Here is a 27,555-nt window from a genome sequence, read left to right as displayed (position 1 = left end):
AGTATCCCAGAAAGCACTCAGCGGATTCATGTCACGCCCAGCCGGCGCAAGATTCCTCCGATTGCAGCGGCATGCGTGGCATTGGTGACTGGTGACGGCTGGTGACGACTGGTGATGGGGACCTAATGGACTAGTGGTTGCTGACGGTTGGTGACAACTGACAAGACTAAGCCACTGATGACTGCTGATTGCCGCGGTTTCTGAGCCGAGGTGGCTGGTGACAGGACAGTGCGCTGCTGGCTGACGTCTGATGAAGGGAAGCTACAGGCCGATGACGGCTGGTGTGGTGATAGACGAGCGAGCTGGTGACGATTGGTGACGGTTGGTGACGGACAATCGCCTGATCCCATGAATGACGACTGTTGGATGGTTTCTAGTGCAGCCGTCTCATCCCCTTACCTGCCTAGTTTGAGCTTCACCAGTCTGCCTCGCTGCGGCGCCACAGCTGTGTGGACCCCTCCCCCCCCATGCAACACCCTCCCGGCGTATGCAGTGGCACCCCGCCGGGTCGCGGGGCGGGCGGCGGGGTACGCCAGGGCGACGGACGGTCCGGGTGCACGCCTCGCGGCCGGCGGCGTGCCGAGGAGGGCCTCAGTGTTGCCGTGACGCTCAGGCGAGCCAGGTGGGCCGACCGTGCTGCTGAGAGACCGCGCAGAGGTGACTGTGGTGGAGTCCCGGGAGGACATCGCTGAGAATTACGGAACAAGGAGCGGAGGAGCGGCAGAAACGGTGGGTTTGAGAGACTACGCTACCGACGGAGAGAAGATGCAGACCGCGGCGCGGGGATACGGACCACTAAATAGTGACATATCGTGGTATATGATAGGAATTAAAAGCGGGGTGGGTTTGACGCATAACTCATGAGTCATGACGGTATTTACATCCTAAAATGGAAAGTGGCATGTATGTACCCAAGGTTATGGGGGCTTGGATAGTCAAATCCCTTGAAGAAAGCCGTCCATAATGCTCATATCTGGGTTCACTGCTGCCCAATTTACTTTTTTATATTATAAAACTTAATTTTAGAGCATATTAGAGTTTTCGTTGCCGTTGATCGGATAGGTATGTTCGTAAAGGTTATGCTCTTAAATGGCTTTTCATGAAGCTGCACCAGCCCATTTTCCTAACCGCCTACGACTAAACCCAATGCACATCACAATTCACATTTGAAATAGCCATTCTACAATAGCTCCCTGCACCCTGCTATTGCAATGGTCATTGAGAGGCTATTTCGATGCTAAGTGGGCACTGGTCCATGATAACCAATCCATTCAGTCGCGCAGTAATGACGAAAAGTGCGCAATTTGGCGGCAAATGTGGGCACCGGTAATTTTCGATCCGACATTAGACCCTGACACAGAAGGGCTGCACACTTGCGCCGGTGGAGGCCCCGCTGAATAAACAGTGGCCGTGTACAGCCGACTTCATCACTTTGGTCACCACTCTGGTCCATCACTTTGGTCTGTTTATGTGAAGCCGTCATCGCTACAACTAAATACTCAGGTACTGTGACCTTTTCTATGATGGATCTGAGGTCGAATCTGATGCAGAACCCGATCCTAATTATATTTTAATATGAAGACTTCTGTATTTACGTGTGATGTCAGCAAATCAAAGACGCTAATTGTTTTTTATACACAGACAAAACAATGACGCAATGTTCACTAATGCAGGTTTGGTGTATAAGCCAAATCTATTGAATAATTTGGTTCAATTATGGCGTCTCATAAATATCTGCTCATCAGAAACAGGGCCATTTTACACCAAAGGCCTGTTACAAATATATATTCTCATCCCTAGAACTTAAAAATGTGAAAGAGCTTTTAGAACTCAATTTTATATCTGTTCGTCCTCATGTCTTTTTTACATTTACATTATTAAAAAATTGCGATTGAAAGTTTCGGAATGTTCGGATGGCGAGAAGTTTTGCTTTATAATTATGCACTTGATTGCTTTTACAATGCAGGTTAATCTAAAATCAATGTTATAAACAAAGTAACTCAATTATTTAACCATTGCCTAGACCTTAAGTTCCTTTGATTATGCAAGATGCATGGCTCAACCCCAGCATTATTGGCAGTATTTATTGTCTGACTTTTGATTTACTAGATTCAACATCCTTCGCTGTTTTGCCCAATACCCATAATTCTATGGCGCAAAGATTGACAAAAAAAAAACGCCTTTATCAAGAAGCTAAACTTCCCTCTAGTCGTGGCTGGTCATATATAAATCAGGTTTTTGCTCGAGCGACATGTTCCTGAAGGGTAACAGAGATTGTTGCCAGTTAGCTGTACCTAACTATATCATAGTGTGCGGATGGCTATGGTTCAATTGCAGCTCTATCCATGTCCGAACACTGCCGCCTTTTAGTTTAGTCTGTCAACGTACTCAGTCGCACCGGCATGCGACATTGGCGTTGACACAGATCCCTTTTGGCTGTGAGCTGAGGGCGAGGCCATGACAGGACGGATTTTCCTTTGAGCCATGGAGCGACGAGTGGCCTTACAATCGCTCTGACATCGCGTGCAGGTCGTCGTGTCACCTGATAATGTGCTGAGTTGTAAATGCGTAATTAAGTGATAGGGAAATGTCCTCAATTACACCAAGTAGCGCACATTTTCCGTCAACCTCATCAACGTGTTCATGACTACATTTACCTGGTACTTGACGCCTTGTCCATAACATTTGTAGCATATTACCTCAAAGATAGGGGTTACAAATGTCCTCTGGTCACTAGCCAATAAGCCATGTTTTTTATCAGTCCATGTCTTCCATCCTCACATATGCAATATACACTTCCAGTCAAAATAATAGATGGCGTTGACCCTCACTTTTTTGCTCAAGGCCGATGAAACTAGGAACAACTGACGCTGTTCTCGCTCAGTTTCGCAGCGTGCAATGCAATTTTGATGAGGCCAGCCTCACCGGCTCACCGACGCAACACCCCGATACAATAATAAACCGATCCAACTTCCCCATCCCGTGTTCACCATCAATATCCATGGGACATTAAATCACCAATATGACAGACCAACACCTGGCAAATGTCACGTCTTATCCACCCAAAAAATGACAGCCGGGTCCGGTACTTGTCCACCACTATTAATGACAACACGGACTACTTTATAACCCGGCAAGGTCGGAGTGTTTGACAAAATTTGACAAAATACGGGTCCAGGACATTCGGCTAAAAAAATGACAGCGTGTTCCGAGAGATATCACACCGCTATTAATGACAAGGACTACCTTATTAGACCCGCGGCCGTCCTAGCAAGGTCGGCCTGTTTGACAAAATCTAGCGGCGTATCGGTGGGCCACTCCACATTCTTCGTCCCCGTAAGGCGGCGCCGACCACGTGACCTGCCACGAGAAGCCACGTGGCAAACAGTCAATGCCACGTGTCAATGCCACTGTGGAGGTCTATCGCATATCAGATCACACAGGAGTCGGCGGACACTTGTCTAGAAATCGTCCAATCGTGAGGGTATGCTAATTAACGTGGCTCTCCTATCGCCGGAACGTTGAAACATTTCCGTCCGCTTGGGGATAGGAAAACTGTAGAATGGCATATAAAATGTGTCTCCGGCAAATGAATACGCGCTGCACCGTCAAAAAGGCTGATCATTTCCGTTTAGGCAGCTCTTTTGGATGTTGGATGACCTGACCAATGTATGATGTAACGGTGCATGAGCGCGCCAGAAATGAACGGCTCAGTATTGAGATTCAGCCGACAAGCTGGACAAGCTGGGACTGGGATACTGGGTCCTTCGGCTCTAGAAGGACTGGGTTCGGTCCTTCCAGAGCCGAACGACTACGCCCCGGTGACGGGGCCGAGGGGAACACAACAACAACAACAGCTGGGACTGGGATAAAAGTAACTTTAGTTGTTGTTCACTTTATCTACATACATTACCTGTGAAGAAATTCAGGCTGTCATTTATATTGATAGATCTTCCAAATCAAATATCTTTATAGCATAACCTAGCGCAAAATATGCCACTAATATCAAATATAAAGAAAATAATTTTCCGGCGCATTGATTTATGTGATTAATTCATTTCAAATGACGGCTTATTTTAACAGGCTCCCGACTGTGCCGAACGTTTGAAACTTAAGTGATTACAATAGACCCATAATGCAAATAAATGTGCCCATATGGTTGCATTTAGGCGTCATTAAATCATTACATTCGAAAGGTATGACAGATGCCGGCCATTTCAGCAAACCTAATGTTTAATGCGATGGACACAAATTTATTGCATGGTTATGCTGGTCGATGAAGCTAAATAAGACCAGCCAGCCCAGAGGTGCCAATTGATACAGCCCGCCATTTGCATTGTACCAAAGCACGCTCTCATTCCGTTTGTATATAGCGATGAAAGACTCACTGAGCCTGGCTCAGTGAACATCGAAGACACATTATCTTTTGTTGCAGTAATTGCGTTAGCATAAGTACCTATAACAGTCAACCAACGAAATAAGCTCAGCTTAGAGGCCAAATGACCTCTTGCGGAGCCTGTAAGTCCATTTGTTGCCATCACTTTTTGCTCTGCTTCGTGAAATAAGCACTCCAATAGTTACCCGAACACAGACGTGCACGCATCATCGTGTTTGGAGCCGGCTCGGCAGCAAGCAATCAGCAAAGTTCCCACCAACTCTGAGAGGGTATACGCGTAGAGAGAGCGCTGGGCCCAGCCGTGTTCACTACAGCAACCAAGGCAGCTAATAGAAACGGAAACTAATCAGCTCATCATCTAACTATTTAACCCGCGCCCTGCTGGGGGGGTGTTTGAACACCCCCCCCCCCTGTGGTTTTTCGCGAATATCTCAAAAACGGCGGCGCGGAGCGCCGCCGTTTTTGGTACACCTTATCATACATCAATTCTACACATGTTGTGAAAATTTCAGACCAAGGTCATTCAAGGTCAGGTCACCAGGTCACTCGAAGTGACCTCACCTCATAAAAAGTTTCAATGTCTGTCATAGCTACACCGAGTGACCGATCGCTTTGAAACTTTCAGCGATTGCTAAGAGCATTAGCATGTACAAAATGTATATCTCAGAATTTTGATATCGATGACCTAAGGTCAGGTCAATTTTGCGACCTCACCATTATAAGTCAATGGGAGAAAATTGAAATGCGCCTGTTTTGGACGAAAGACATTATAAAAACTCCCAAACACTGAATTACAAGTGGTTTAGACACACTGAACATGAAAATGGTGTCTGTGACCCCTGTTTATGCCCTGAGGTCATCTTAGGTCACGAATGGTATCTAACAGTTTTTCGCAAATAACTTTTGATAGAGGCATGCTAGAGCGATGAAAACGCCTTAGATGTGTTCAGCTCGACGATACGGATCGACTGATATGCAACATGACCCTTTCCGGTCAGGTCATGACCTTGACCTGAGGTCAAATTTTCAAGTTGACCTTTCAAGGTCAAATTATAGTTCGTTCGATGCGTCTTGACGAGAGGAACACGATGCCGGTAAAAGTAAGCTCGTACATTGCTTGGGTCAAAAGTTATTGCAGAAAAACTGTTTCCGAAAAAATCGGCTATTTTTGCAGTTTTTGCCCCCTGCAGGCAAAACCGTTGACGTTAGGTCAAATCTGAGAAAATTACTCAGAAAGGGCGTTAATAGGGCTATCGAATGCGCTTTTCCGCGGCGCTGTAACTCTATTGGTTCCCGAGTTATGCGTTGGCTTCTTGGAAATTTTCGACATTCGACCTGGAAATCGGCGAAAATTTGCCTTCAATGACCTCTGGTGACCTGACCTTTGACCTGACCAAAAAATTGACCGAAGTGATTTCCTCATTATTTTTGACGCTCTTTCGAACGCCGCCTTCCGCGTATCGCTACGTGGCCCAGGAGCCGAGTTAGAAGGGGGGGGGTGTTCAAACACCCCCCCCCCCCAGCAGGGCGTGGAAATCCAGGACCCCCAGCCGGGCGCGGGTTAATGAAGCTCGTAATTTCCTTGCAGATGATTTTAACTAGTGACATTTATTTGATGTGTTCATGTTGCAACCCATCCCATAGTGGATGCCGCACATACTGGCAGTTGCTCCATTATGGGATAATTCAGATTTGGTTGAAAGGTGAATGAATGACACGTACAATTACATATTGTATTCATTGATAATGATTAAGTCAGTAACGTGGCCAACTAGTTTTCGCAAACATGTTTTTATTAAAAACGCAAGAACTACCGCACAACTGTAAATTTATAGCTTATATATACTCACACATGATAGCAGACACATGTCTTCTAAGGGTCGAAAAGGACGAATATCATTCTCGAGAGGACATTTGCTTACCTTTCGCAAACGTCCCTTGATAAATACATCAATATCATCGCTGAAAACCACGGAAAGCCGTGATCCTGTTCGTGAGCCGAGGCTGATCCTGCGAACGGTTCCACCATGTGCCATCGTTTGTCTTCGTCGCGCCGGAAATGGCGCGGGAGATTGGCCCCTCGTCGGCGACTGGCGGCTCCGATCGGCGACGCTGGCGGGACGGTGACCGGTCCGAATACCAAACTGACATCTTCCCGAGGGGGGGGGGGGCAGGCGACGTCTCGAGCACGTGCATCAAAATCATCGCGGCGTTACGATACGAGTGATCGGCCGCCGGCCGCCAGGTCAGGCTGCTCGTTTCACGGAATGGTCCGTTTGCGGCGAATTGGATGGGTAAATAAAGGCGCGGCGAATTGGCGGCGGCCGTGGCGGCGCGGGCACATGTCTCCCCTCCCCCTCCTCCCTCGTGGGGGGGGGGGGGGGGCGGTGCAGGCGGACGGTTACGGTTCGCTGAACTTTGTTTGGCGAGGTTCAGAGCGGCGGACCGACGCGTGCCGCCCCCCCCCCCCCCGATCGATGTTCATAACCTGTTTACCCTATAAAGGCAGCGCCATCAATTAGGGACCAGTCATCCATGATAAATCACTATTTTATGGGCCACTAAATTATAGATATGCTTGACTCCTATATATTTGACTTGTCTTAATTCCCTTTCATTGTGTAATGCATGCAGATACGAGTAAGCCCTATAGAGAAGTCGCGAGACAGCTAGACAGGCTTCTTGGAGGACTTCTTAATTAAATAAGATATGTTTACTATGAATAGTAATACAGTATGTTATAAACCACCAATATGATTAGGGCGGCGGGAAATTTGATGTTCTATTGTTATTTTCATGATTTAGGGTGTTTTCTGTCTGAAGGGATGCCGATTTGCATCGAAACACGAACACAATCGTGTTTCCATGCGTCGGATTCAATTATCCACATGCCAATAACAGACATTTTAGTTGAAGGACATTTTTCAACATACAAAAGCAAAAAGAAACAAAAAGTAGTTCAGCAAGTTCTAAAAAGGCAAGGAATTCTTCCGTTTATGTTAATTCATTCACATTTAAATAAAATAGGCACGTATTTTTGTACGTTTGGCAGTCTGATCACTTGCCTCTGTATCTTATAAGGTACGCAGAGTCTGACATTTTCAGCTTCAAAGGGAGTCTTTGCTTCTCTGGAGTGCTGAGATGTGCAATTGAATTTTCCATGAAGTGCGCGGATTCTCTTTCGGTGCACGTCTCTGTACTTCCGAAGCTGTGGCGGCTTCACCTTAGATCCTGGCTCTTTGAGGTCAGACTGTGCTCAGACAGGACACACACTGCGCAGTGCACGCTCAGCAGTACTCAATTGAACTGGCTCTGTCTGGACCCCCTGACCCTAGTCCGGCCAGTGGGAAGAGGGACGTAGTCTTTGCGAATATTGGCGGAGAGACAGACTACATAGATGCGATAGAGTAGCTCACCTATAAATAAAGACAGAGGGCGGGAAAAGAGAAATCAAACCCCTAGGGATAGACATCGCAGCGGCTCGGTCAACCTCAGACGGTCTGCCACAGTGTCACTTTGCAGCCGATTCTGCCACTGCTCGCACACCGTTAGCGGTCCCCTGAGATCACTGAGACACCGCCAGAGCTGTCCCCGTCGCCTACTGGCCCACTCGGTAGCGCTGAAATGTCAACTCGGATCAGACCGGAGCGGTGCAGTGCTGGCCCCGACGCTGGCATCTGAGCCCTTTCCAGGGACCTCAGATTGACAAGGTGGGGAGCTAACCAGAAGTTAGCGGCTCCGCAGGCTTCAATTGCCAATCCCATAGTACGCTGTTCCTGGTAGGTAACCATGTTTCATTTCTCACCCGCGGCGTGCGGTCGTTCCCTGACATATTGCTCGCCGCAGCTCTGAAGCCGCGTCGGTCCGACAGCCGCATCAGGAGGGCGGCGGTGGTAACTCGCCATTACAGGGCTCTCCTTCCATCAGAGCGGCTGCCGGTGGGATTTGTGCGCCTCACCCGTGCCTCAATCGTCCCGTGTGGTCTGGGCAGACCGACAGGTCGACACCGAGCCACTATTTGTGGTCTGTTCGAGCTGAGTTATGACGGCCATATGCGCCCGCCCACGCTGCCGCCTCCGATGCCTCCGCCGGAGCAGCAGCAGCTATACTGCCGTCGCAGCCGTCTGTCTGTGATCGTTGCCGCGGTATATGCCGCCCGTCAGTCGCAGCTGCTGTGTCCTGTCACGTGACCGCTGTATATACAGTAGAACCGGTGGAGATAACGGGTCACGTGGTTGCATCATGAGTTGCATAAGCTAGTTGAGGTATAGCGACAGAGAATCTCAGCCAGACAGGCTAAGAGCTGATGGATAGGTGAAATTATTCCTGAGAAGAAACAGCTCGTCCATAAAGAAAATGATAGTTCATGGCTCTACTGAAACTTAGCTCTTACAATGCATCCACTGAAAAATATAACTCCTCCGCGCTCATATTTGCAGACGTCCCATTTCAACAGCAGAGTGTCAGAGTGGGGCGTCAGTCAGTTTTCTGGAGACGCTCCAGGACCGACTTCTCTCCCTGTCTGGGTGGTGTGTCTGGTGCTCGTCCAAAGTGACGGCGTCAGCTGCTCTTACGGTGTGATGAACCACCTTTAGTCCCCTCCCCGGACGTGCGAATGATGACGACTGGAGTATGGCGAATCGTGGGTCTGGAGCAGCTATGGTGGTCCTGCTCATAACCGCCGTCTCAAGCGTGCGACAGTGTCAGGCTTTGGGACAGTGTCAGATAGGCGATGTCGGTATGTGTCTCAGATGTCACATTCACAGCTGTCACATAGGTGACAGACTGACATACGGTAGGTGACAGACTGACACAGTCTCTGTCAGTCGCTGAGGCAGGGGGGCTGGGGGGGGGGGGGGCAGAGCGCAAAGGCAGAGTGCTATCTCGCCCACAGTTGACGCTAATGGCCACAACTGGGCCGCCGCGGACGAACCAACAACCCCTGTACCTCCGGTGCTAAACCGAACCCGATCCGTGCACGAGTGTGAACTTGTAAACAGCCGTGAGAGTGGCTTTTGATTCATCACCGCCGGCTAACGGGGCTCATTACTCGCCGTTCCTCCCGCCCATATGTCTCAGCTCGGGCGCTCCGGTAAACAGCATCAAAAACGCCCCCAGAGACAGAAATGGGCGCGTCTTTCAGTCTGACTGCGAGGCCCATCTGCTAGGGAGTCCCGTGGGGATGAGAGGGTGTCTCATTCAGTGCCTGGGGATGTCAGCGAGGCGGCTCCACTCCAACCTACCCCAGACCGGCCCCAGCGCCGGTCTTTTTGAACGTCTGCATCTCATATCAGCGTGCCCAAACGCTCAGCGCTCACACGCAGGAAACGGGCTTTTATAGTCAGCCATTGACATTAACCGCATTCGTATATGTATGGTATGTTACCGCGGCACGAAGAGAACAGAAAGATGAGAAAGTGTCAAGGCGCCATTAGAAAAAAGAGGCCAAAAGAGTGGCACATTGTTTTTTTTTTGCCGTGCACATAAATTCATTTAGACTTTTCTAGAGTGAAAAATAGCCAGGATCGATGCGATTTACGTGTGAAATCGGTCTGCTTTAGGAGTAGGTGAGTAAATACCTACACAATGCACATGGTAAGTGAAAAGAAGCCTCGATAAGAACATATTCATATTTTACTTTTTATAAATTTACCTCGAATGTTTGAATGGACGGACTGACAGATCCGGAGCCCACGCTAAGCAGAGCTTGTTGCGTATACCCCGACCCCTACCGTCCGATCGCGCAATTCCGGGCAACGGGAGAATTCAGATGCCAAATTTAACGTGCTCTTCAAAGCCGGACACGGCCTATCCTGCACTGAACTGATTTCAACTGGCTGCGGCTGCTCCCACTAACCGCAGACCATCCCCGTCAGGAGTCTCAAATATCGAGCGCCGGAGCGTCTCGAACCCGGGCTCTCACTACCCGGAGTCCGATGCTCTACCAACTGAGCTACGGGCCCTGTTTGTTAGCCGGCTCCCCACTGTACTTCGATCTTCCCTCGCCAGGGTAAGTGGCTCAGACAGTTGGAGCCAATCGTGTCGCGTCCACTCATCACGCGGCTTTGACTGCGCGCTGGGACGGTTAGTGCTCGCATGCGTCTTCCCGCGCTCAAACAGTTGTCGCGTGTGACACTTCTGTCAGAGTGCACACTGCCCAGTGCCCTCGGCCTCTGGACTGTGAACGAGGTCTTCGGAGCCGCGCCACTAAATAACCGGCTGTGGGACTGGTGTGTGACTGACCCCGAGTCTGGCATCGAGTCAGTACTGACTACTGACTCTCAGCACTCAGCTAAGAATCAGTGGAGAGTCAAGCAACCAAGTGAGCAAGGGAGATAGTGGCGGTAATTTGGTGATTGGCTGTGCTCGGTCTATTGTTGCATTAGGAACCTGTTGTAGTATCCGTGACTCCACTCGAATAACTTAATATTGCTATTCTTCACACCGTGGACGGGACCTTGACCATCTAAAAGGAAAAAAACGAGACGCATCTGTCACTCTAGACTGTTTTGACTGTGTGACTTTTTTACCATTGCTAACCCATCGTTTCTGCATCATTTCACCGAGGCGACTGTTATATGAGAGGCTAAGTGACAGCTTCAAAGGGAGATAGTGGCGGGAATTTGGTGATTGGCTGGGCTGGGTCTATTGTTGCATTAGGAACCCGTTATACTAATAGTATCCGTGACTCCACTCAAACGACTTTTTATGTTGAGTTATTCATCACACCGTCCACGGGACCTTGATCAACTAAAAGACAAAGACTAAATGCATCTGTGACTCTATGACTGTTTTGACTGTGACTTATTTACCATTGCTAACCCATCGTTTCTGCATCATTTCACAGAGGCGACTGTCATATGAGAGGCACAGTGACAGCCGAGCAGCAGCCTGGTGTCAACCCTACGCCGCCCGCCGCCGATAGCTGGAATAGTAAGACGTGGGACGACTGTCCTGTTTGTGGAAGCGGCCACCGCTGCTGTCCCCTGTTGACGTCACTGAGGAGCTGCGTGATGACGTCACTAGGGGTATCCGGCTTCGTCTTGCTATTGACGCTCGCCATATCGCTCGCAGGTCAGTGATCCTAACGTTGTCATGGAGCATGCTGATGATAATGATGATAACGATGTTGACGTTAATGGCAATGGAGATGACAGTGGGACGATGATCTGTGGTATCATGTTTGATGTTGTTAGGCGTTGTAATTCATAAATTGTCGTTAGAAAAAGTACAATACTGAAAGCTCGCTAATGTGAGTTGAATCGCTCGCGAAAAAAGCTACTGAGCTTCCTAAAGGTACTAGCAAGGATGTAGAATTGCACGAGGGGAGACGTCTGAGTGGCTAGCCGCTAGGTTTCAAAATGACATGCTATATTCATTTTGCTTTTGCTTTAGTGACGCTTAATTTTCAACGGAAACTGATGACATTTTGCTTTGCCAACAAGAGCTCTCACATATATTGTTAGTTTCATTCATTGCCATTGCTAAGGCAATAGTTGACGTTCGTTTCATCTGTGCCGCTTTTAAACGCGTCGAGGTAGGCGGCTTCACATTGCGCCGGAAAGCAAGTGCACGACTCCGTAGCGGCTTTTTGTTCCCATGCTCAGCTGTTTGGTTTACACTTACATATACGAACGAACTGAGAAGCCTGCTTAATACCAGAAAGCCTTAGTTATAACTACTCCAACATATTTGTGTTGAGCTCTCTAAAACTGAATGATTTAAGCAGAAATACTTATTTCTACTAACGTTTTACGAGTCTTCATCACAGTTCGGAGTTTATAATTCAGCTGCATGTTAACCCGCGAGTTGCTGGGGGGGGGGCGTTAAACGCCCCCACTTTTTTAGCCGGGCCATAGCATAAAAACGGCGCGCCGCAGGCGCGCCAAATTTTGGGTACCTGTAGGGAATTGATTGAAGTTTATTGTGACAAAGTTTCAAAAAAATCGGTCGGAAAATTTTTGAGGTATCGAGGTTTTAGTGACGTCATGATTTCTGAGTTTGTCGACCAAAAACGGCATATGTTCAAAAAATCATATAAAATCACAGAATAGACATACAGACATGCCGCAAACGCCATTAGACTGCCAATACCATGAACAATCAGATGGCTGTCTTCGATTATTGATTATCGTTCCGCATTTTCCAAAATCTTGAACTGAATCTTGGCAATTTCTCGTGACTACTTCACGACCATGATACATGCATTTCTTAAATTGAACTTTTTTAGCCAAACACGTACACATATGATAAAATGAATGTCACCATCGTTCTCTACGCCCCAAATTACCCATAAAACATGTGTCACAGGCTGCGAATATCAGTTTTTATTTTCGGGGATATGTGCCTTGTTTTGATAGAGTTTATGACGAGAGGCGCCCATTGCGAAGTCCTGAAGTCCATGCTACTGAAAGCCCGATTTCAGGTGTTTGACCTGACCTTGACCTGACCTGTGACCTCAAAATTCAACTTTAAAGTACTCATCTGAAGCGTCTCGTCGCGTTCTTTCGTTTGCCGCCTCGTGCGTTTCGCTGCGCCTATTGGTTCTCGAGTTATCGGCTGGGGACGTTTAACGCCCCCCCCCCCCCCCAGCAAACGGTGGGTGGCGAAATACCCCAGCAACTGCCGGGTTATATGTGCACGTCATGTTTGCATTTCTTGTTTGACTGCAAAACAGTGGAACATCTGTTGAAAATCTTTGCTATTATAGTTATAACTTACAACTCTTTAACGACGATGACTTTATTTAGCATGCTAAAATTGAAATGTACGCATAATCTTGCCCTCCGCTACTGAATGCCACCGGACTATTTATATCTAGTTCAGGATCCTCTTTGAAATTCAAAATGCCATTAATGTGTGAAGATTCTGATGACGCGCATATACTATATCTCAGGACAGGAGGCTCGAGGCTGGGAGAATTATGCAATTTTTGTTCTTGTACTTCGCTCCTTTCCCAAGTCAGCTGACATATATAAAGGGTAGCTCTAGATCAACGAGGCCGGAGTTGCCATCTTACACCAAGCCTGGAACAAGTATATACCTACCATTGGGTAGTGAACGTCCCCTAATCTACCGAACAGGCGTCCGGGCAGAAGGGACTCACTTAGATTCATAAATATAAAAAAAAAACAATAAAAATCAAGGTGAGTGAACATTTTTAACGATATTCTTTGTAAGTATAGTTTTATTCTTTGAGACAGTGCGGAAAACAAACAGAGACAAAACGATGCCTGCAATTTAATCAATATTAAAGTAGCAGAGCAACTGGCCTCTGTGCATGCTATTTACAGAACTGCAATCTGCACTATTGCGAGTTGGTCGTTTCCCGGGCCGTCCAGCGCCCGTGAAATTGGGCCGTCGCCCAACAACAGGCGACAGGCGAGATCAACACTGGGAGTGGGTCCGTCTGGAGCGGTGCAATGTCGCCCAAAACAGTGCAGTGTAGCACACAGTTCGATCAAAGGTGAATTGATCTCCTGCAGTAGCTTCCGGAAAAAAAAACTATCATCAACTTCTGTGACAATGGAAACTATAAACAACAATACAATTACAAATCGTTATGAGTCGACCGTCAGTGAATTGGCAGAAATTGTACAGCCATCAAAGCAACAATGCTATCAATTAAATGTCGGGTGGTCAGTTCAGTCACCTTCCTAATACGGCTATAATTTTTACTAATACCCTTCGTCCGCCAGCCGCCGCAACCCCACCGACGCGGGTGACGCCTCGGCTCCCTCTTCTGTCGGTCTGTCGATCTGTCTGTCGGTCTGTCGGTCTGTTTGTTTCGCCTGTTTGAAGGAGGGTTCATGACCTGAGCAGAGCAAAGGTCGTCTCTCTCGCGCGCTCAACTGCCATCTGGAAAACATCCAAAACGGACCGTTATCCAGTCGTCACCGTCGGCACATGAAGACTGCATGAAAATGAATAAATCTCTTCTTCACAGCGCACAGTGTAAATACAGGCACGTGCCAAGTGCACCTAGCAATGCTGAAATGGTGCCTGTTGAGATCAAGGCCCTAAAACAGGTTGAAATGGCTTCAGTGACGGAAGCATAGGAATACAATTTAGTTGACAGTTTAAGTGTTTTAGCATTAATACGATAGTGTCTGCAATAACAAATAAGAATGAATAATAAACATTTGCCATAAACATAAACCTAATAAACATTTGCCATAAACATAAACCTATGGAAAGTAAAAAAATCACAGAGCTTTTTGATTGATTTTTTTTCTTTGCTGCAGTTAAGAGCAAAAGGTTATCTATTAATTCATTCTTATCGCGAGCTGAAGAACAACTGATAACTTTTCAGCTCTCTGCAGAAGCATTCTCTGTAGTGCCTGAACTTGAGTGTCTAGTCTCTGAAGTCCAAGAAGCCAAGGAAGTCAGGCATGCAACATTTTAGTGAGCCATGGCACAATTATCCTGAGTAGGTTGCGACTTGCGGGTTGCAGGTAAATGAAATTCATTCCATTTCATGCAATTACCAAACACCTAATGACAGTGGTGTCCAAAAATAATAGCAACTATCTTGCATGTGCTTTCCGAGATTCTTTACCGCCCAAATAATCAAGGACCTATACAGTTCCTATCCTATGTGTTATGTAACATGGGTAAGACCCATGTTAAGTGCAGAGGTAGGTAGCAAAATTCCAGAACACTGTAAGCCTGCGCCATGCCTGAAGATCCCGCATAATAGGTGGTATGCAATGCCAATGATGAGCTCAAAGCGGGCAATCAATGTGCAATCCCATTTTAATTTCATGATATAGCCTCTGCGCATGGAGATTATCCCAAAACACGTCAGATGCTCAGATAGGACAGATGAGGGGAAGCATGTAGATGACACTGCAACACTCGTCTGGCGTCGGTTGAATTCATCTCGCCCCATTTTTACTCAGTTCTAAAGTTCACGGTGTTTGCAGATGCGCTCCTATCCCAGACTTTTATCACTGTTGGATATTATTTTGCAATGTGCTGGCTGCTGGTGTATCCTTTTCGCTTCTCACCAGTAGTCGGCCAAAACTTCTGGGAAGGCTTTTCTGTAAAACGTCGTGATAAAGTCTTCAATGGTGCTGCCATTTCGAGACGGTGGACGCCACGGCGACTGGTTTTCGAGCACCTTTTGTTGATACTGCGCTCATTTGTGTTGCTCTTGTCGCTACAGCCAGTGTGCGGAACTACCGTGCGACTCGCAGGAGAAAATACGAGTATGCGGCGAATGTTCCATTCCTTTTTACGTTATATCTGTCTCAGCAGATTAGCACGAATCCTGTGAAATTTCCGTCGCAAAATGTCACTGGGGAGTTATTCATTTACCTCGCTTTTTTAAATCGCCTTATTGCAATGCAAAACTTCAATCAAACACAAGTGATTCGATACTTCTCATACAAACGCGCTGACCTGCTTTTTCTTTTTCACAGGTGCCTCAATATCGCCATCAGCCCTGGCCGCGCCCGAGTTCGTCAAAGAGCACTCTGGCAACGTCACTGCCCGAGTGAACGGCTCTGCCATCCTCAACTGCCGCGTCCGACGACTGACTGCGCGCCAGGTAGTAAGTGAATGCTGCCCGCCCGACACCGCACTCACCCTGATCTTCCCAGGGGTCAGGGTCCACCACAGTGCCTGCTGCAGGTCCGTTATCAGGGGCCACTCCTAGGCTAGCCGCAGGGCTTGCCTCAGCGTCTACCACGGGCTCAATATCAGGGGCCGCCACACGGCTTGAGCCGGGAACAGCACACTGTAAACCTGACAGAAGGACAGCAGGTCACCCTTCTCGGTCACCCACAGGCGCGCACTCTATCCTAGTCGCCTAGTTCGCACGGTCCAACTCCGGAGAGCTGCATCTGACCCCGTCTGACTGGAGTCAGACGGTTAGGTGTAAATATGCATGCGTGATAAATAGGTACCGTGGTATGCATGCGTGTGCACTGCGCCAGAGGACAACCGCAGGATAAATGTATTTCTGAGATTGGCTTTCTTGATGGACATGCATTTGCCCTCGGGTTAGCTCTGAAATACCTGAAATACCTGGTGTTTGACTTAAGATGATTTTATAGCATCAATGTAAGTTATTTGATCCAGCTCTCTATTTTAGTGCAAGCCTGTCTCTACATTCTCTACATTCCTGGTTAGTTCAAATATTTTTGTTGTGAGAAGACAGATGAGAGATGATTTCCATTATTCTTGCTGTGAACAGACATGTGAGGGATCATAATGCTTGCAATATTTTATAAAATATTGTTCAACGAACTTTTCAATGCAGCACACGACCCAATTACATTTGTTTCCAGGCAGCACTCGTTTTATCGCTAAAATGTATGCTGAACCCTGCACAATGCGCATATGTAATTGTAAATATGAGATGCCATTTGATGATTTGATGTTATTTTCTATTCAGCCTCACCCAGCCTTCTATTTTCTATCCCTACCTATATACCCGACCATTTTCATATATTAAAGCCGCTGCTATTCATGGTTATATAAGAGTGCATCGGAACAGAAAACGTGTATCAGTGTTTATAGCACTGTTATTATTGAAGTTAAACTTAAAAACGATCAAAAGCACAGACACTAGCCGAGGAAACTTTGATTTTTTTTTTTTAACAACTGTATCCAAGATCAATCAGGGTCTATCTATTGTAAGTCGAATATGAGCAGCTTATAAGTTGTTGCTTATAACAACCCTACCTATCTTTGTGGTCCTTCAGACGATACCATGAAATTCGCGGAAGTATTCAATCATTTCCGTCCGCTTTGAGAGAAATGTTCCGCTCACCATCACCTCCGGTCCCCTCCGTCCGCAGGTATCGTGGGGCCGAGGGTTCGAGGTGCTGACCGGCGGTCTGATGCTGTTTGCGAGTGACCGCCGGTTTCAGCCGCTGCACCAGGAGTACAGCGAGGATTGGGGCCTGCGCATACTGTCCGTGCGGGCCTCGGACGCCGGCTGGTACTTCTGCCAGATCAGCACGTCGCCGCCCGTCTCACACTACCTTTACCTTCATGTTGTCGGTGAGCCTGCTTCCTCGCTGTTGTTCTGGATACAGTAAGCTGACTAGCCCTGGCAGGGACTGGGGAAATTCGGAGTGTGTTACAGGTTAATTACATTTTTATGACCGTTTTGTCATTCAGTAGAAGAGAGCTTACGTTGCAGTATATCATTATTGATGACCTGTTTTTATCGGTTTACGGTTTGCAAAGTTTCGCCTAATGACTGAGTCCTGACCTGCCATAATTTCTCTGTTTTCAGACCCTCAGGTGGAAATTATCGGCGGTCCAGAGCGATTCATACACCAGGGGAGCTCAGTCAACCTGACCTGTGTTATTCGTCGGGCGCACAAAATGCCGGAAAACGTGAGATGGACGCACGAAAACAAGGTAAATGTCTGCTGAGTAATGAGCTCTTTTCATCATTTTTCAGTGTTCAAATACTTAAGCCCTGTTTATGCAATTTCATCTAAAAAAATCATAAGTTTTATTGGAGAACTATGAATTTACAACTGAATCAGAACTGAACTGACAAACATAAAATTGAAAATACCTCACCAAGATCTTGGCTGAATTTTTATTTTCAAATAACTTTAACGCGTCGCCATCAAAAGAAACTCAGGCCACTGTCGAGTGGCAAACACGCAAGGTAAAATACTCTTTAGCGGCGTAGGCTGCAGTTTGTTTTTATTCGTACCCTGGCGCCTTTAGTGCCCTTTGAAAGTGCCACCTATCATGTAACAAGCTATGATAAAGGCAAGAAATCTCAGAGAACCTATCCATCAAAACCTGTCTGCTGTTAATTTCACGCTTCTTCGCTGATCATTGGCAGCGTCGTTTTATAGCGACCGCATTGGCTCAAATAAAGCGAGAATATGATCCTTAGCAGCTCAAGGTCTGTTTTGACGGTATTTAATTTTACGGATCATAACTATGCCACTATAGACACAACCATTCTCTAATCTTTGTTTATTAGAGCTGGGACCTGTCCTATCAGCACACTCGGCCATTTCGTCAACAGCATAAACACTGGAATGGTCGGATTTAGAGCTCCGTTTGTCTAATAAACTCTCCGGGTTACGGCAGCAACCGTGTGGGTGGAGAGCGCAACGCCCGACAAACTTTGGCTAGAGCGCACGTGTTTTCATCAACAACCAACGGAAACACTTTCGAATGCATTTATCATGCATAAAATTGATTGCAGAGCAGAGTAAAAGATATGTCTGGATTTTATGGAAACGAAAAATCCAAAAGCTTGTCGTGCTCGTCTTTTCTGAGCTCTTGCAGCCATTGGAACTTGACCAGATCAGTCTCTCTCTCTCTCTCTCTCTCTCTCTCTCTCTCTCTCTCTCTCTCTCTCTCTCTCTCTCTCTCTCTCTCTCTCTCTCTCTCTCTCTCTCTCTCTCTCTCTCTCTCTCTCTCTCTCTCTCTCTCTCTCTCTCTCTCTCTCTCTCTCTCTCTCCTCTCTCTCTCTCTCTCTCTCTCTCTCTCTCTCTCTCTCTCTCTCTCTCTCTCTCTCTCTCTCACCCCCAGCTGATGGAGTTTGCTGTCTCTCCTCCTACACCCCCAAGTAGTATAATTTGGCCAGTCACCTCTCTCCACACCCCGCTCATGGTGTATTTTGACCCGCCTTCCCTTTACGCCCCAGCTGGCTGTATTTTGACTAGCCCTCTCTGTTACACCCCCAGCTGGTGGAGTTCGACCGGTCACGGTCGGGAGTTCGAGTACGCACCTTCTATGAACTCCGCCGCACTGTGAGCTCTGTGCTCATCAGCCACGTCCAACCGGCCGACTCGGGCACCTACTACTGCGATCCGGATGGTCTCGAGCACGCCAAAATCACCGTACACGTACTGGCCGGTGAGTCTGCTCGTGAGCCCGTGAGTTGCTCCGTGAGTCCGTGAGTTTGTGAGTTGAATCTTGGAGTAGACTCGTGAGTGTGATTAGTTGCTCCCTCGACAGGTGAGTCGATCTGTGAGCATGTAGGCTGGTCTGTGACTCTGATGAGATGATTGCTTGACTGGTGAGTCGATCTGTGAGCATGTGAGCTAGCTGTCCGTGAGTCTGTTGAGCCGGTCTGTGAGGTCGGTGAGTGGGAACTGAGCCCAGTGAGCCTGTCGTTAAAACTGTTAGTCAGTTCGTGGACTGGTTTCATGTGAGTTGGTCTGATAGTCTAGTGAATTGGTTTGATGAGTGAGCAAGTTTTTTTTGTGAATTGACCTTATCATTTTTACTTATCAAACACATGACGTGCAATGTGCATTCTCTGGCTGAAGTGAGGACTTAATTCACCAAGTAAGGAGTCGGCACTCCTGAATGAATGATTAACATTCTGGAAATAATCGTTTCTATGGTGATACGTATGCTGATTGTATTGCTTCGTTTCCTAGTGCTAGGGCGCTCTGATGAGATCGCACTAAGACGCGGTCACGGAATGCATCGCAATGATTACTTTCTTGCCCAATGATGCTGTCCACTGTCCCATGGATATGTGGACGCCCGCGCCGCCACATACATACACGGGATTACGCTCGGAGTGGACCGTGAGGATTGCGCTGTCACATGCCAGACACCACACAACTCTCTGATACACTGTTCGGCTAGTGCTGACGAAAATTGAGCCATTTCTCAGAAGTTGTCATCAATATAGCTACTTTATCTGGCGCAAAGAAAGGCAATGTAACGTGTGAGGATCAGGAGAACGTCGTGCTGGAAGGTTTCATATTTTTGAAAGCAAACTGCTCAAGTGTTTGATCGTGCAGCTCTGTTTCAGCGTCTAAACTAAACATATTGGGGGAGAGGTCATATTGCGCCATGTTGCGCCACACCTTCCTCCTGCCCAAAATTCGATTCGAACGAATACTCGAATGTGTGCATTTACTTCACCACCAATAACTCGCTCTTATTCCGGTCCACGGGGGCAGGTGAGGTGTCTCAGCTTTCTCGCAGACCATTTTTTGTGATTTCCTCTATTTTCTTACGCGAAACAGTCTATTTCGACCTTTGCTAGTGTCATGGTTTATCTTAGAGATAGTGATTCAACTAATAATCATTGTTAATTGCTTGTTTAATGTTAGTTTTGAAAGTTTATCACCACCGTGGCTTCGCTGTCGTCGCCATATTCGAAGCTCATGAAAAATGTGTTCCATTCTTAATTGCGCCCACCTTATTTGCGCCCTATTCTTCAACCCAGAGAAACAGCATCTGGTGGTTGGGACACATTTCATTGAACACTTTGAGTATTAGAGCGCTCACCTTACCATTACCTTAGCCTTCACAGCATAAATGGTTAATGGGCTGACACGTTCAAATAGGCTACTTAGTTAGGTGGCAAACCGTTGTTTTTAATAGGGCGCTTTCACATGAGAGGCATGGGCGCTTTTTGATGGGGGAGTCCGTAAATGCGCCCTTTGCAGATGTGCCGGAAAGCTTTTCTCTTGTTAATTTTTATGGGTGTGATACAAATTGGGAGTTGTTATTTGATGCCAAAATAACTGAGGTACAATTTGAGATATCATCAAACATGACAGCTGGTCAACTTTAGCCGCAATAGGCCGATATCCTTAAGGTGGCGCAATATGACCTCTCTCCCCTTTCTCAATTTCTTCGCATAACACCTTCCTGAAGTCAATATTTATTTGATGTGTAAGACGTGACGAAATAATCCTGATTTGGTCACACAGGTAGGTATACCAGACAGTCAGACACATCCACATGGCTAGTCTCATGCACATAAGGAGCATAATATCGTATAAATACGTATTTGGCAGTCGATTAGTTTACTCTCTCATTGTAACATTCCACTGAAATGCATTCCATTCTGTATGTGGTCTCTGAGTGATAGCATTTGTAAGTACATACATAAATATAGGCATCCGATCCTGACGGCATTCTGATTGAATATCCCATCACCGTAACAAATCAAGGCAAGTTTTTTGGTTCATCAGGAATGCGTTGTGCCTTGCTTTTTGCGTTTCGGCGCTCATTCACCCCATCGATAAGGCCTTCGATATTAAACATACATGGTCTGGTATCTTCCAAATATGACACTCGTCAAAGTCAATTGGAGTTTATTTTAACATATTATCTTATACCATACAGATGCTTAATGATATTTGGTGTAGGACTGTAATGCATATTTAAAGCTTGTTGCATTCGTCAGCCCGGAGCACTGAGGCCTCCGATGGCTTTTATTTGTGTGATTTCAATTTTCAGTCATTGGGTGTTGCTTATTGTTATCTGAGTCCTGAAGCTGCTTCAATTTTCGGTGTTCTATGATTTGAGCATAATATCGGTTTGGCTTCGGTTTACCAAAATATGCAATTGACACACCTACGTTCGGAAAAATGAGTATATTGCGTAAATTTTCAGTGCAGTGTAGTGGGGAGAGGCATGAAACCAAATCGCTCACGACGCCGCATATATGGTTTGACTTTGGGCTACCTATTTTATTCAACTATTGTGAATGAAATAGCATATTATCAGTCGCTTTTATGACTTGCATAAGTCTGACAAGCGTCTTTCTGTCAGACTATTACCCCAAACTCTGTCCGCCTTATGAGTGGACGAGGAGAACAGACCTCAATGAAATATGAACTTGAGACTCCAAAATAGTCCTATTACCAAAGGCCACTTGAATATAATTTTAGTACACATGTCTAGGCTACGCTAAACCGAAAGCACGCCAGTCCCGCGTCATTTCTGCCGCCGCGGCGGACCGTGCACGGGGCGTCATCAGCGAGCAAAGTTCCCAAATTGTCCGCCGGGGTATGGCGGCCATTCTGTCGGTCAACAGCGCTGGCCGCGGCACGATAGCGGCTCCATTCGTCCAACGGGCTGCCATCTGGAGTCGCTCAGTGCCGCCGCTCATGGGACCATCAGCGGGACGGCCAGGCTGGGATCGTCCGCGCCAGACCGGCTGCACACGCCCATCGCGACGGGGATGGTTAGGGGGGCGGTTAGGGGGGGAGTAGGGTGGAAAGCTGGCTTGGTCTGGTCTGAGGCGGACGCTTGGAAATGGCGGCTACCTTTTCAGACGCGTTTTCAACCAGTCGTTTGCTTATTTGAATACAAAGGCTTTTGTTTTACAAAAGCTAAATAAAATTGTAGCGTCTGCTAAAATCGAATCAAATAGGTATCTAAACCGCCGAGAGAAATCACGCTGACGTAACCGTCTATTTCCTAACAATGCCGTGTCGTTACTCCCACAGACAATAATCCGGCTGCGCGCACCACCAGCTCAGCTTCGATCACGGTGGGAGGGGGCGCTGTTCACAGCGCAGCACTTATCATCTTCGCTACAAGATGGCTGGCAGAGCAGAAACATCCGTTGGAGACTCTATAAACTTGTGTTGCCTGACATTGCCGTAGGCTACCGCGCCTCAGTGAAGTGCCCGCGCCGATAAAACTGATGCATTTGATGCAACGAGAGGAGAAACATGATAACCAGTGTCCAGTGATGCGTGTGTGACGTTGCCTTGCGTGAATGACGTCACAATATGCGTCACAACTTGACGTATTTGACGTCAGCAAACCAAAGAGCTGCCTGCATTCCCCGCTAGTCGACTGATCTCAGTGCTTGCCCGCCGGCTAGTGTGTGTGACCCCACGGCTGGATCGAGTGTCGTGTATCATAGCGGCGTTATCGATGACGCAGTGGGATGCCGCGGCCGCTAAGCGGCCAGCAATTTGCAATCAAAAGCACATTCCGTTGCAAACGTATTGATGTAGCATATTGAGGTAGCGGTATCAGATGTGGTCTGTGGATATGTCTGTGTGCCAGAGACTGAGGCATATGCTTCATAGGCTGACATGATAGGTGTAATGCTTCAGCAAATGACATAGCGGGATGTATCATAGTTTATCACGCCGTTTGTGTGAAAGACATCGCGTGATGCTTGATAATTACTGCAATGCATCAATCTATCAGACACTTGCTAGCTTGATGTCCAGATGCGTGCGAGACAGGTATGCTATGATGCAACAGAGGCTAGCCAGGCAGTTGCAATTACAATGCACACGAGACTGGTATGCCTTGACCGGTAGACTGGTATGATATGATGCATTCGACTGATATTACATATACGTATGTGAAAATAAATGGCATGATGTTTTGTAAACATGGCAGGGTGTTATTTTCTCTGGCAGTGTAGGTATGTGATGTGAAATACGTGGTCATTGTTTGCGCCCATTAACCCTCGCCCCGTTGGGGGGGGGCCATTTTGGCCCCCCCCCCTGTGGTTTTTCCTGAATAGCAAAAAAACGGCGGCGCGCAGCGCCGCCAAATTTTCAGTACCTTCCCGGGCATCAATTTGACACCTTCACACCAAATTTCAAGTCTTAGGTCACCTTAGGTCAGGAGTTATTGAGGTCAAACTGAGGTCATGTTCGAGCAAAAATGAGCAAAAAACATGCAATCTTGAAACGCTCACCAAATCTACAGTTATCAAGCAATTTCAACGTTCTTTATATGGTCTAGTAGACAAAAAGCGGCGCTACAAAACTGCTATCTCGGATTTTCAAAATTTTTGGTTTTTGACAAAAAAAAATCAAAAAATTGATTTTTTTAGAAAAACTTTGAAAAAATCCAAAAATTTTCCGAATTTCGAAAAAACCGGAATATATGTGATAGTCTCAGCGCTCTTCTATATACATACCAAATTTCAGATCGATATCTCGTTTTTTGGCCAAGTTATAGCGAAAAAAACTGTTCAAAAATGATGACGTCAAATTTTTGAACTCAATTTTTAGCAATTCTAGACCTCGTACAGCAAAACAAAGACCACCATTGAACTCCCCGTGACGAGCTGCATCGATTCGATACCCATTTTATGCAAAAATATTAACTTTGAAATTTGACCTAATTTGACCTGACCTTGACCTGACCTTGACCTGACCTTGACCAAAACGTGATCTAAGCCGGCCCCAAAGGCTGCCTGACCCATATAATCGCATTTGTCATGTAAAATGGACCATAAAACATGTATCACACGACACTTTCATATTGTGACCCCCCCGTGACCTGACCTCTGTGACCTGACCTGGTATCAGTGACCTCAAATAGCAAAATATGTGTTTGAAGAACATTTCCCCATCGATGATTTTCAATGAAATGCATTTTACTCGATTTTACAACGCATTTCTTGAAGTGCCTGTAAACGGTGAAAATTGGACCTTTGACCTGACCTGTGACGTCATCGGTTTGACCTAGGTCAATAAAATTGGGTCACAAGGTAGTTCCCCGTTGGGGCTATCCAACGCCGTTTACCGCTTGTCGCTATGTTGCGTGGTTCTCGAGATCTTAGGGGGGGCCAAAATGGCCCCCCCCCCCCAACCGGGCGCGCTGCTCGGCAGAGCCCAACGGGGCGCGGGTTAACAAAAAATGTCAGGGGTTTGTTTGGAAATGAAATATTCAATACCTACTGATCAAGGATGTGACACTATCCGCTAGGGTAAATACCGTTTAATTTGTGTAACACATCGTGCCTCGTAAATATAAATAAGCAACATAAGAGCATTTGTTTTGAAATGCATTATGTTTATTTTTTTTTTGCGCTATATGCATCGATTGCTTTCAGCCTTACACATGTTCACCAGTATTTTATCGAAAGTCCAATTTTTCGATTGAGCTCCAGTTCAGCCTCCGGACAAGTGTATAACTTTCCAATAATCAGTGTTGGAGCCTGGTTACGCCCACGTTCGAAGCACAGAGCTCTGCGTCATGCATCACAATTGGTTCGTGGAACTCCATGCGCATGTTGTTGACAGTTTCGATGTTATGGTCTCCATGTAAAATCCTCCGTGTGCTCAAAGTCAACAGCCGCTTTGAACATCTCACTTATGCCCATATTATTTCCCTGAACCGTTGAATGGTATGATCATATTGTTTGGAAATAGCGAATGAAGCGGCACTAGCCCGCAGGCGTCACACCATTTGCATCTATTGATGCATACTCGTAAAATACTACGGTGCCTCCAAAAATGTTTACCATTCAACGACTGATGATGCTGTCGATGAACTGTTGCATTATTCCTATGCAGCAGAAAAACACCCGTGCACGCATATGCCCATTGGTTATGTTATAAATAACGTCTATCCAACTCCTTACAAGCCACCTCTTCTGCTTTGCTTATATATCACCCCTCACCATACGCTGCATTCATTTGACGTAAATATAGCGCTTTATGGGCTATTCTACAAGCGGGTCGTGCCTGTCCGCCTGTATCGTGATCTAAATATACCCGCCGCACGGACCGTCCATCTCCTTCGCCCTGAATGGCCGTCCATCGCGCCCTCTGTTTGTTGTGCACACACATAGGCACCTGTCCTGTACCCGTCGGCGGACCGTCCCACCCTGTCCCTACCGAGCTCCGTCTGTTCAGCATGCGTCGCGCGCTGCCGACGCTGCCCGATATTGGCCGTCGCCGATCTGCCGCCAGCGACGGACCCACCGCCGGACACAGGAGGGAGGGACGCGCTGCCGCCGATGTCAACCGCCCAGCTCGGCGGCCGCCGGAAAACAGCGAGTCGCATAAGGCGGCTGGTAAACGGACGGAAAAGGCCGGCGGTGATATTCGGAGCACGAATAACAGCATAAATGAAACATCAGACAGGAGGGGAGATAGGACCGACGATGGGATGTCTCTACAAGAAATAATTGACATCAACGGTGGAACTTTTTCAATGTAGTGGCTCGCGATGCTACGTGGTCTTAATGTGAATTTATAATTAAAATGAAAATGAAATATGTGAACCATTGGCAACGCTGAACTCGCCCGCAAGCTGCCATTCGGTTCGTAATATTTTTCAACCATTTTATTCTCAATCGCGCTGCCATTTCTCGCCAAACGCCAGGGACGGCCGCTGCGCTCGTAGACGTCAAGCCCGGGCCAGTGACGTTTTGTTTTTACCTCCGTCGGACCCAATACAGTCCGCCCTGAGGCCAGAACCGCACCGCAGATCAATATGCCTGCCCGTGTGGCCATCCGGCGTGTCTAGCAGTCCAGAACGGCGGCTTAGCGAGGTCCAAAGTGGCTGTCAGGTCCGACCAGCACCGCTGGAGCCGAGCATGGCCCTATTCGACTGTGACGCGGCTGACGGCGACGTCGGAAACAATCGCACACAGTTCGTCCCAGTCGAGCCAGTTTCAATTACGCGTCAATGGCGACGAAATGCCAGCTCCTCGAATTGACCAATGGCCATGGCTGTCTCAATCGGCATAATGCCGCGACATGCGTCATAGGAAGACGTTCTCAGAAGGTCGCTTTCCGGCCAATCAACAGGGTATTCACCCGTGACGTAAATGTATTTTTTCTTGTTTTCTTGTGCCATCTTTTTATGTGATTTGTTTGCTTTATTGTAGTCGCATCACGCATGATTTTGGGAAGATTTCATTTCATATCCAGCCCAACATTTTATACAATTCCTCTTCGTGGCTCAAAACACGCACATCCGATGACGTCCGCCGTTCTTCATTATGAAGCTGATTGAAACGCATCAAATTTATCTTTTTTCCGATCAGTGATTCGAACACCAGTATCGCGTTTGCGGTGAAGACCGTTTCCAATCGCCTCAGATGGCTCACCAAAACAATATATCAGCAAAGGACGAGTGATGGCCTGTTGTATCTGGGTGCCCGACCGACGCGACGGGCCGAACTCAAAGTCGATTTATTGTCCCCAGTAACTACTCGGATCTGCATGGAAAGAAACGCCACATAGTTTTGGGTGTGCGGTATTTTGATCATTTTGATGTACTTTTTTGCATCTGCCACACACCCTAAAATGATCCAAATGTGCTTTGTTTTTGCAAATTTAGCAGACTATAGCAGAAAAAAACGATGGATGTTTAGCAGAAATATAGGTGTTCATCACTACGAATGCTATCGAGTAATTTCAATGAGCCAAAAGCCGTTTTAAAAAGTCGTTGCTTTATTGATCGTTTCGGGTTTGACTGAGTCCAGTTTCAGTTCACCTGTTAATCATCTGTTCCTGAAGTCGGTTTCGGTGGACCAATGAAACATAGGCACAGTTCCACCCCATTCACTGCAAGTAGCCGCAATATTCCACGTTCAATAATTATTCAAACAGTCGTCAAAAGGACGCAAATGTTCCACTATGGGCCTGAAAAGGTCGTAAAATACACCAACTCGGTTTAATTCAAACAGTGGGAAA

General features: G+C 47.1%; 1 protein-coding gene across 2 annotated transcripts; it reads left to right on the top strand.

The window, feature by feature from the left end:
• LOC122370658 lies at window positions 1-23,505 on the top strand. Of its 2 annotated transcripts, none has more exons than XM_043346448.1 (7): window positions 1-729; window positions 11,244-11,470; window positions 15,820-15,947; window positions 17,203-17,407; window positions 17,646-17,773; window positions 19,072-19,243; window positions 22,594-23,505. In XM_043346448.1, exons 2-7 carry the CDS (start codon window positions 11,257-11,259, stop codon window positions 22,725-22,727), a joined length of 981 nt encoding a protein of 326 aa, XP_043202383.1. In that variant the 5' UTR covers window positions 1-729; window positions 11,244-11,256; the 3' UTR covers window positions 22,728-23,505. The 2 variants fall into 2 exon arrangements, with proteins under 2 accessions (XP_043202383.1, XP_043202381.1); XM_043346446.1 differs by having other exon boundaries at window positions 594-729; window positions 15,820-15,950.
• Window positions 23,506-27,555: the final 4,050 nt, after the last annotated feature.

The sequence above is a fragment of the Amphibalanus amphitrite genome, unplaced genomic scaffold (genome assembly GCF_019059575.1).
Source record: "Amphibalanus amphitrite isolate SeventyFive unplaced genomic scaffold, NRLGWU_Aamphi_draft 001155F_arrow, whole genome shotgun sequence".
In the NCBI taxonomy this organism is placed as follows: Eukaryota; Metazoa; Arthropoda; class Thecostraca; order Balanomorpha; family Balanidae; genus Amphibalanus; species Amphibalanus amphitrite.
The sequence above is the reverse complement of the archived record's forward strand: the minus strand, read 5'-3'. Positions and strand labels throughout refer to the sequence as shown.

Bases quoted from the DNA above. Each gene is read 5' to 3' on its own strand.
- LOC122370658 (XM_043346446.1), top strand. From the start codon at position 11,257: ATGAGAGGCACAGTGACAGCCGAGCAGCAGCCTGGTGTCAACCCTACG. The intron at 17,408-17,645 runs GTGAGCCTGCTT...CTCTGTTTTCAG, and splicing joins CCTTTACCTTCATGTTGTCG to ACCCTCAGGTGGAAATTATC. The intron at 19,244-22,593 runs GTGAGTCTGCTC...TTACTCCCACAG, and splicing joins CACCGTACACGTACTGGCCG to ACAATAATCCGGCTGCGCGC.